The sequence below is a fragment of the Procambarus clarkii genome, chromosome 73 (genome assembly GCF_040958095.1).
Source record: "Procambarus clarkii isolate CNS0578487 chromosome 73, FALCON_Pclarkii_2.0, whole genome shotgun sequence".
Classification (NCBI taxonomy): Eukaryota; Metazoa; Arthropoda; class Malacostraca; order Decapoda; family Cambaridae; genus Procambarus; species Procambarus clarkii.
In genome coordinates this window covers 27,870,334-27,881,717 of record NC_091222.1, presented here as the reverse complement: position 1 = coordinate 27,881,717, position 11,384 = coordinate 27,870,334, and the positions used below count along the sequence as shown (strand labels likewise).

Below are 11,384 nucleotides of genomic sequence, written 5' to 3'. Positions count from 1 at the left end.
CCGGCGCTTTAAACTTGGCTGGGAACATACATTATAATCCGCAAAAAGTGGGTTTGATAGAGTGCTTCTTCATCAATCACTATAACATTGTCTTGCGCATTAATATACACTTTTCTTCCTCTGGGAAACCAGGCAGCTTGTCTCCTTTACAAGACCTGCAGAGCAGACAATATCTTCATAACTTAATACAATGCATGTCTTCTCAATGCGTATATTACACCGTAAGATCCGCTTAACAAACTACCCGATGCTAAAAGTCTCCTTGCAATTCATTATCTACCGCGAGAGGGGGAGGAAAATGAAGATAAGATTGCCTGCCTTGCAAGCAGCGAGGTGAGATCCTGAAAGAAAGCCCTGATTTAGCGAAGACTTAGATATACTGATGCAAGTTATCGAGATTTACTGTATTGCCTGCGGGTGGTGGGTGGAGGTCTGGTAGACGTTGGGTGGTGGGTGGAGGTCTGGTTGACGTTGGGTGGTGGGTGGAGGTCTGGTTGACGTTGGGTGGTGGGTGGAGGTCTGGTTGACGTTGGGTGGTGGGTGGAGGTCTGGTTGACGTTGGGTGGTGGGTGGAGGTCTGGTTGACGTTGGGTGGTGGGTGGAGGTCTGGTTGACGTTGGGTGGTGGGTGGAGGTCTGGTTGAGTTTGGGTAGAGTGGGTTGGTTGATTGTGGTTGTGGGGGTCGAGTTGCAATTATTATTTTGCTGTACCTTACCTTGAGGTTACCTTGAGGTGCTTGCGGGGCTTAGCGCTCCCCGCGGCCCGGTCGTCGATAAGGCCTCCTGGTTGCTGGACTGATCAACCAGGCTGTTGGACGCGGCTGCTCGCAGCCTGATGTCTGTTCAACTACACCATCCATCGCTTCAACTTTTTAGCGTCCAATTTTTTGTAATATTTTATTTGTTGCAACATTTTGTCAACATTTTTGTCAATAGGGGAGCCGGTCGGCCGAGCGGACAGCACGCTGTACTTGTGATCCTTTGGTCCTGGGTTCGATCCCAGACGCCGGTGAGAAACAAATGGGCAGAGTTTCTTTCACCCTATGCCCTTGTTACCTAGCAGTAAAATAGGTACCTGGGTGTTAGTCAGCTGTCACGGGCTGCTTCCTGGGGGTGGAGGCCTGGTCGAGGACCGGGCCGCGGGGACACTAAAGCCCCGAAATCATCTCAAGATAACCTCAAGATAACGGCATTAAAACAATGTTCAAGCTTTCTTAGATGCTTGTAACATGTTTATTGAAAACCGGGTAATTTTTTTCACATGTAAACATGAAAGACAACTAATGCAAATACGCGTGCGCATACACACCGTATATATTGACCTAACTACAAAACGGGACGTTTTGGGCACGGTCTGTACACCTGATGCTTCTGTTCACCTAGAAGTACATAGGTGCACAAGAAATTGGCAATTGTTCTAGCATGTTAATCAGCCATTCTGCCTAAATATCCCACAACAATAAATATATATATATATATATATATATATATATATATATATATATATATATATATATATATATATATATATATTTATATATATATATATATATATATATATGTGTGTGTGTGTGTGTGTGTGTGTGTGTGTGTGTGTGTGTGTGTGTGTGTGTGTGTGTGTGTGTGTGTGTGTGTGTGTGTGTGTGTGTGTGTGTGTGTATAAATCACGAAAAATAAACACGTGATTAAAAATGTGACAGTGTCAGACCACAGAGGAAAATTGAAACAGGAATTTCCTTAAGTACTTTCGTATATTAATACATCTTCACTCCTTCTGAAGACGTATTAATATAGGAAAGTACTTAAGGAAAGTATTATATATATATATATATATATATATATATATATATATATATATATATATATATATATGTACACACCAAATGTACACACATTGCAAAATATGCATGCAATGCAATGCACGTAAAGTGAAAAAAGTCAGTCACCCCTATAAAATGTCAGATGAAAAATTAAGTAACGTCCAAGACAAGACAGATCCCAAACACCTCATAGCATAAAGTCAGCATTAAAAACTGCCACCAAGAGACTGCAGGCGGCTCAAACTCACTTGACTCCCCCCATGTGTCATCAGAGACGGAGGGCAGATGGGATTGTTGTTTGTGTATTAAGGCAAACAGCAAAGAAGTAATTTTAAGTCGACGTTCCAGATGAGCTAAGAGAGAGGGGAAAGACGGAAGGGGGAAAAAAATGTTTTCGGTAGCGACTTATGGCAACAATATTTTCCCCCTCGCTGATTGGCTGAATGATCGAGTTGCCAGCGGTCCCAGGAGAAAAACGAAGATTAGATTTATTAATGGGAACTATCGATTTTTACTGTATGTGTTATTGAAAATGAATAAATGTATACAAGATGTAGGATATCTACTTCCCCTTAGCATCTATAACTGTCCTAAATGAATAACAATGAAAAGTAGACCCACAAATTTATGTAGACATATATATATATATATATATATATATATATATATATATATATATATATATATATATATATATATATATATATATATATATATATATATATATATGTCGTACCTAATAGCCAGAACGTACTTCTCAGCCTACTATGCAGGGCCCAATTTGCCTAATAAGCCAAGTTTTTATGAATTAATATATTATCTCCAATTTTTTTCTTATGATATGATAAAGCTACCCATTTCATAATGTATGAGGTCAATTTGTTTTTATTTTAGTTAAAATTAACGTAGATATATAACCGAACCTAACCAACCCTACCTAACCTAACCTAACCTATCTTTGTAGGTTAGGTTGGGTTAGGAAGCCGAAAATGTTAGGTTAGGTTAGGTTAGGTAGGTTAGGTAGTCGAAAAACCATTAATTCATGAAAACTTGGCTTATTAGGCAAATTGGGCCTTGCATAGTAGGCTGAGAAGTGCGTTCTGGCTACTAGGTACGACATATATATATATATATATATATATATATATATATATATATATATATATATATATATATATATATATATATATATATATATAACCTTTCAATACCATAGATAAACATTGTTAATGTTTAATTTTAAAATGAATGCATGAAAACCGCCCTGGCGCCATTGTTATAGTACCCCCTTGTAAGTTGACTTTATGACGTAATCAAACTAGTGACCCCTAACGGCAGCTTAGACTTCGGCCTGAAAAAGAGGGCTTATACAGGTTTTCCTGAGGGGAAACAGACATCGCTAATGGGCCGTAGTCTTTGTCGCTGCTTGAGGGGTCAGACAAGGCTATTCACTGTGGTTAGCTGAGTTAAGAGGAAGAGTTTGAAGAGGGGAAAGATAGGCTTCGACTTTATTTTCCGTTTTCTTCGTCTAAATGCGCAAAGTATCAATATATGAGGTTTTATTAATAGAACCCAGTGGAACCTTTGTGATTTCTGATATCATAATGGAACCTTATTGATTTCTGATACTGTATTGTCTTTTTCATAGAATCTTTTTAATACCTGATATCAATATGGAGCCTTAGTGATATCTGATATCAGCAGAGAACCTTCCTCATACCTATCAGTAACGTATATTTATTAATTATCAGCTTCCAACAATAGCCTTCCAACAATCAATCTCCATCAGTCGACCTTCCATAGTCAACCTCCAACAATTAACTTGCATTAATCAACAATCAACCTTCAACTATCACCCTCTAACAATTAACTTTCAACAATTACCCTCTAATACTCAATATCCAACAATCGATCTCCAACAATCAGTCTCCAACAATCACCCTACATGGAGCTAGACCCGAGACCCTTATCCGGGCCTTATATAAGGACACTATAACCAAACACCCTGTTCTTGAAGCCATTAAAGCTACACACCGGGCTAACCACAATAGCGAATTGGAACATTCCTCCGACCATTCCTTAGTGTCTTGAGGTACTGTCTTGGTGTCTCTGACCTTCACAAACTGTAGTTGTGTTGATGCAGATAATTTGGGAAAGATATCTTTATTATAACTATCTTTTGTATCTCTGTTCTTCCCCTCTCATGTCATGGTTGTGGCCTTCCCACATACATTGTTCTATGGTTGTTATCACAACCCAATCCACTGCTGTTCGGTTCAGTCATTACTTCAAAAGCTACAACACATCTCTCTAACAAGCCTACAGCTGTTACTGATAACAATTCAAGCCAGCGATTTGCCCCCTACGACCCACACCCACCACCAGCACTTACACAACCAGTAACACAACCAGTTCAACCAGTACCAAGGTAATCAACCACCACTACCAGTTCCAAAACAAGCAATTATCACCTTCATAGCCAACACAAGCAGTTACCACCACCATTACAACCAGCTACCACCATTAGTGCTAATAAAGCCAACCACCACCATCAAAGTCAAAACAACCAATTACCTCCACTAGCAACCACCATTACTGCCCAACAACCAGCCACCACCATTAGTGCTAATAGAGTCAACCACCACCATCAAAGTCAAAACAACCAATTACCTCCACTAGCAACCACCATTACTGCCCAACAACCAGCCACCACCATTACTGCCCAACAACCAGCAACCACCATTACTGCCCAACAACCAGCAACCACCATTACTGCCCAACAACCAGCAACCACCATTACTGCCCAACAACCAGCAACCACCATTACTGCCCAACAACCAGCAACCACCATTACTGCCCAACAACCAGCAACCACCATTACTGCCCAACAACCAGCAACCACCATTACTGCCCAACAACCAGCAACCACCATTACTGCCCAACAACCAGCAACCACCATTACTGCCCAACAACCAGCAACCACCATTACTGCCCAACAACCAGCAACCACCATTACTGCCCAACAACCAGCAACCACCATTACTGCCCAACAACCAGCAACCACCATTACTCCCCAAACAACTCACCACCTACACAAGTGCACAAACAAAACAAACAAGTCTTCAGAAATTGCCAAAGCATTCCTTTTCCGTCTTCGTACACGGAATAAACAACGTAGAGTATCCTTTGAGAGGAGTTTGGACACAGCTAAGCCCGTGTCCCCCCTCTCTCAGCGTTCCCTTGGCCCCAATTCATCACGGAAAGAATGTGATTACACGCTACAAATCACCATTAACGATTGCTAACAACGCAGAGGAAAAACAGAAACACAGCCTAACATAAATACCCAAATTTTTATAGACATAAACATTCTCCCTCGCGGGGGCTTCTTAAGCTTACTTCTCAAGGGCCGAAACTTCAACTTGGGCAAAAATTCTAATGTCCTAAGCATTTACCCGACGGGTTTAATATCGCGGGCTCCGGACATTGACAAAGTTTACTACTTAAGTCCAGGCGTTTTTCTAAGTATAGTCTTTTAATGTCGTTTAGTGTCGCGGCTGCAGGCGGGGGAGGACACTGTCATCATTGTGAGTCGTTGATGTGCTTCTGGGGGGAAATAATGAGAGATCCGGCCCGTCTCCTTAAAGCCGGATGGTGCTGTTGTTAGGTCTATGAAATACTTCAGCGGAATATCGCTTTCAAAATACATATTTTCAGTGCGGTTTTCATTCGTGTGATTAACCATGGAAATTTGCAACGCTTTGCACGGTGAAATTTCAAATGTAAAACAATTTTATTTCCACAAAAGTAAATTCTGCACGCTGAGAAATGTTGCTTGCAAAAAAAAAGGTCTGGTCGAGTTTCTTTTAAAAGGCCAAGATGAAAAACAAATCCTATTAAAGAGCGTCGGTAATCGACGAGCGTGGAGCGACATTAATCTTAAGAGCAGCGCCTTGGAGACAAAACTCTTTATTCACAATACCAACTCCGTCTTGCACCTTTGGAGCTGAAATGGCACAACAGCTTCTCCCTCTCTGGTCTTCACCGAGTAATATCCTCCACGCTGGGCGATACCCACACCTTGAGAAAAATGCCCACACCATACATTTAAGACTTTTAAATAGTTTAATATCCTGCATCGTCAAGCCTGGCACACAGCATAATATCCTGACTCTTGGTGGCTGCTTCGAACTTTAATACCCTGCAACCCCGCTTACTGGCATTGTTACAGCCGATCCCTAACAAGCGGCAAGCATAGCGATGTGTTATTATCGGATATCAATAGGTGAGTGAGGCGCTGGGATAGAGGATGCCAGGGATAGGACCGGATACATGGACGCAATGATGCAATGTAAGTCTTCTTAAAGAGGGTTCCTAGCGTACCTGGAGCCGCCACCACTACACACTTCTTGCTGAAGCCAAGCGCATCGTGAAGGTCCGTTTTTACCTCCGCTGAGAAGAGAAGACGCATTAAACTCGACGCGACTCATTAAAAGAGAGACAAAAAGCGTATATTCGGTCATATTGTAGCGGACTTTTGCGTCGCTTCAGACTCGAATTGGCCCGCGCTGCCAGATGTACGACACTTGGCACATTGTGGCGTGCAGGAAAAAGTCGACTTGATGATTAAACTTCAACACGACTTGAAAAACGCGATGGAAATAATTCTTATACAAGTTATAATTCGTGTTGCGTCTCCTCTAAAATATATACAAAAAGAGTTTAATCCAAGACATGTTTTTAATCTACAAGAAATATATTAAATTATTCGAACATTGACGTCCATATAGTTCGAATATACTGTTGCAATTCTTCTTAATGATTCATGGGCTTAAGACGTAATTGAAAATTGTATACAAAAGACAATAAATTTAAAGAAAATTCGAAATATATTAGGCTTTATTTTTGATTGCGCCGTAAGACAGCCGGTAAGAAATGGCAATGTTAAAATTGCAACACTTAGTTGACTGCTCAATATATATATTTCTGGCTAAACATGCAATACAAAAATCGCATAAATTATTTTCCTGGGGGGCATTTATGGAGCAAAATTAATAAAATAAGTGTTTAGATAAAGGGCCTAACTTTACCCATTAGCATTGTCAATGAAATTGTATGAGTTATGGCCTAAGTTCCCTGCCAAGAAACCCATTTTCTGTGAAGGGGAAAATTATTTTCAGTCACCGGGAGGTGCTGCCACCTCGCGGGGAAACTGAACAACTCTACACCATGTGTGTATATCTAAGGCGTCGCAAAGATCTTGGGACACTTTTTTATATAATTCAGTTCCATAGAATGATAAATAATAGTTAACAATTGCATGAATGAACATGGGCAACCCGTAGAGAATATATATGATTTACAAAATACTTTAGTTAACGTGATATTGATTATATGTGAAATTTAAGAGGTCGCCAGAGTCCGAGGAAAGTGTGTGTCTATGTGTATGTGTGTGTGTCTTCTGGATTTAGCTCTTGGACCCCGCCTTTCTAACCGGGGTTGTCTAATATATTGACTGCTAGCCTATTATCCTCTTTCATATCTACTATATACAGGTCTACGCGTGCGTGTGTTTGCGTGCGTGCGTGCGTATGTGCATTGAGGTTTGATCACGTGTGTCAAATATGTCTCACAATTTAGAGTATATTGAACTTAATCTTACGACAAACAGTTTCGTGTAAGGACCATGAGAAAGAAAGAAAGAGAGAGAGAGAGAGAGAGAGAGAGAGAGAGAGAGAGAGAGAGAGAGAGAGAGAGAGAGAGAGAGAGAGAGAGAGAGAGAGAGAGAGAGAGAGACAGAGACAGAGACAGAGAGAGACAGATACATTGAGAGAGAGAGAGAGAGAGATGGGCTGAAGGACATGAAGGCGGAAGAATGCAGTTATATTTACAACTATGATAAGTACCATAAAGTACGCTTTGCAGAAGCCGCCAGAAGCTAGCAGGCAGACAAGGACGAGGGAGAAAAAATACTAGTCTATGAATACAGTAATACTCTTGCATCATTTCTCTCCAGAATACATTTTTTTTTCTCTCCTCTCATTGGTCACGCCTAAAACTGTGTGAAAACATCTTGAATGTATAATGACGCCACGGAATGTAGGACTCGCGTGAAAAATTCCGCTCAAACTGACCCCCAATAAAATTTACTGGATGATATTACGTGAATGTGTTGGAGATATGGCGTTTGTGAAGCGAATGGAGAGATCCGTCTAATGTTACCTTAGTTCCATCTATTGTCATCATCGGTCCGTCTACTGTCAAGTTAGGTTCGTCTAATGTCAAGTTAGGTCTGTCTAATGTCAAATTAGGTCTGTCTAATGTCAAATTAGGTCTGCCTAATGTCAAATTAGGTCTGTCTAATGTCAAATTAGGTTCGTCTAATGTCAAGTTAGGTCCATCTAATGTCAAGTCCATCTAACGTAAAGTTAGGTCCATCTAACGTAAAGTTAGGTCCATCTAATGTCAAGTTAGGTCTGGCTAATGTCAAGTTAAGTCCATCTAATGTCTAGTTAGGTTCATCTAATGTCAAGTTAGGTCTGTCTAATATCAAGTTAAGTCCATCTAATGTCAAGTTAGGTCTGTCTAATGTCAAATTAAGTCCATCTAATGTCTAATTAGGTCCATCTAATGTCAAGTTAGGTTCATCTAATGTCAAGTTAAGTCTGTCTAATGTCAAGTTAGGTCCATCTAATGTCAAGTTAGGTTCGTCTAATGTCAAGTTAGGTTCATCTAATGTCAAGTTAGGTCTGTCTAATGTCAAGTTAGGTCCGTCTAATGTCAAGTTAGGTCCATCTAATGTGAAGTTAGGCCCGTCTGATGTCAAGTTAAGCCCGTCTAATGTCAAGTTAGGCCCGTCTTGAAGCATCATAGGATTGTCAAATGTTTTCTTAGATTCCCTAACGTTAGCTATGGTCCGTCTAATGTTAACTTAGCCCCGTCTAATGTCCCATTAGCTTCGTCTTATATCACATCAGGTCTGTCTAATGTCACCCTACGTCTGTCTAATGTCTTCTTATGGTCTTCTCGTGTTATCATAGTCAACTTGAGACGCCAGTGGGGTACCTGTGGGGAAGTTCCAGGGTTTTGTTAAAACGTTGTGTCATTTCCTTTTTGGAAATAAAACGACGTCTATTATTTTATTAAATTACAGTTCCTTGAGTCGTTCTTTTCATTGCAACTGTTAAAAATTTTTTTAATTCATATATATCTTAAAAGTTGGAAATAAGAACCGGGTGTCTAAGCCTTATACTGAAACTTTAATATGACTAAGAGTTATAATTTCTTGACGCTATATTCCTTCTCTGACCTTCAACTCTGTCTAAATCCCTTTGTTTGTGCGTTAATCCCTTTACTTGTACATTAATCCCTTTGTTCTTTAGTCTCTTTGTATATAACTCGTCCTCTTAGCTAATATCTCGTTTTTTTAACGTAATGAATATGTTAAAAAACAACATATTAGTACATAATTAAACATTGCAATTTTGACGATTTCTGCGCATCTGCCTTGACAATGTTTGGTTGTTTAAGGTTTAAGTGTGACTAAGCAACAAAATTGCATTCTTATCGGAATGGAAAATAGTGAAAATAGGCTTTGCACATTTATATCCGTCTTGTGCTACACATAGTGAATTTACGTCTCTCGAAATAATCTACGTCGAGTGATCTCTACACAGATTAATGTATGTTGACCAGACCACACACTAGAAGGTGAAGGGACGACGACGTTTCGGTCCGTCCTGGACCATTCTCAAGTCGATCAGATTAATGAAACTTATGGAAAATATAGACTTGATATATGCCTTCGGCCTCCTTATAAATCTTATAGTACAAAACGTTATTTTTTAGATGGACAGTACATATATTGTATATAACATCCAAAGTAACTATAGATACTATTATTTTTAGATATGGGAATGGCCTATATACTACACGTGATTCCCTCAGATTGGTGTTAACTAGCTTGATGGGCGTAATCAGAATTACAGGTACAATTAGCATAATTATAATTAATGAATTTAAACAGTAAGGTGGATACGAAGGGTAATTCTTACGTACAATTCTTACTACAAGTCTACGTACAATTCTTACTACAAGTCTACGTACAATTCTTACTTCAAGTCTACGTACAATTCTTACTTCAAGTCTACGTACAATTCTTACTTCAAGTCTACGTACAATTCTTACTTCAAGTCTACGTACAATTCTTACTTCAAGTCTACGTACAATTCTTACTCATTACGTACAAATGAGTAATGTATTATTGACATACATCATAGTTAAATATTAAATAAGTATGTATACTCACCTAGTTGTGCTTGCGGGGATTGAGCTCTGGCTCTTTGGTCCCGCCTCTCAACCGTCAATCAACTGGTGTACAGGTTCCTGAGCCTACTGGACTCTATCATATCTACACTTGAAACTGTGTATGGAGTCAGCCTCCACCACATCACTGCCTAATGCATTCCATTTGTGTGTGTGTGTGTGTGTGTGTGTGTGTGTTAGATAGAAATATATGTAGTAGACATAATAGAGTAAAAATAAAGCTAATAAGAGCTAATAGCTCGATTCTGCAGATACAAATATTAAATACAAATAGTAAATACACACACACACACACACACACACACACACACACACACACACACACACACACACACACTAGCATATCCAAAGTTGCCAAACATTAGAATTAGCATTAGAAATCTAAATAAGAAATAGTTACTTGTATCACATATCTATCAGACTTTCTCTCTAACAGATGCCGACAGCCTGGAGTCCATATCTCATTAAACAACAGGAAAATGGAAAAGTCTCAGAAACCATTTAACTAGTTGTAGACACACAGAGATATTATAATGAGTTTTTCAGTGTCATTAGTAAATAAATGGAATGCATTAATATTTAATTGAAAATGAGGAGATAGACTCAATAGACAGCTTTAGTATACAGACTATACATTAGTGTATGGCTTGAGTATACTCAAGTCATACACTTTTGTAGAGTCATATAGGAGTATATGACTATACATGTGACTATAGTTATATAGGAGTATATTACTATACATATGACTATAGTCATATACGAGTATATGACTATACATGTGACTATAGTTATATAGGAGTATATGACTATACATATGACTATAGTCATATACGAGTATATGACTATACATGTGACTATAGTCATATACGAGTATATGACTATACATGTGACTATAGTTATATAGGAGTATATGACTATACATGTGACTATAGTCATATAGGAGTATATGACTATACAGAATATACAGTCTATAAAATGTTCAAGATCCTGTAAAACAGTCAACGAACGTTTGAGAGGCGGAACCCAAGAGCTGAATCTTAACTTTATCAAGCGAAACTGTAAGGAAGTGATCAGGAGAAATCGCCAAGCCATTACGACTACATAGCATTTGAAACGGATGTGAGGGATAGGGATTTAGGATAGGACAGGGGAAGGAATAGTACCCAACCACTTGGACGGTCGGGGATTGAACTGCGACCTGCAAGAAACGAGACCGTGGCTAGCTAATGAGGGCCTATAA

The 11,384-nt window shown here is 39.4% G+C and overlaps 1 protein-coding gene across 1 annotated transcript; it reads left to right on the top strand.

Annotated features, from left to right (window-relative positions):
- The first annotated feature begins 298 nt into the window (after nucleotides 1-298).
- On the top strand, nucleotides 299-5,124 carry LOC138356690 (paternally-expressed gene 3 protein-like). The gene is made up of 2 exons (XM_069312886.1): nucleotides 299-333; nucleotides 4,299-5,124. Exons 1-2 carry the CDS (start codon nucleotides 299-301, stop codon nucleotides 5,122-5,124), a joined length of 861 nt encoding a protein of 286 aa, XP_069168987.1.
- Nucleotides 5,125-11,384: the final 6,260 nt, after the last annotated feature.

Bases quoted from the DNA above. Each gene is read 5' to 3' on its own strand.
- LOC138356690 (XM_069312886.1), top strand. From the start codon at position 299: ATGAAGATAAGATTGCCTGCCTTGCAAGCAGCGAG. The intron at 334-4,298 runs GTGAGATCCTGA...TCACCTTCATAG, and splicing joins CCTGCCTTGCAAGCAGCGAG to CCAACACAAGCAGTTACCAC.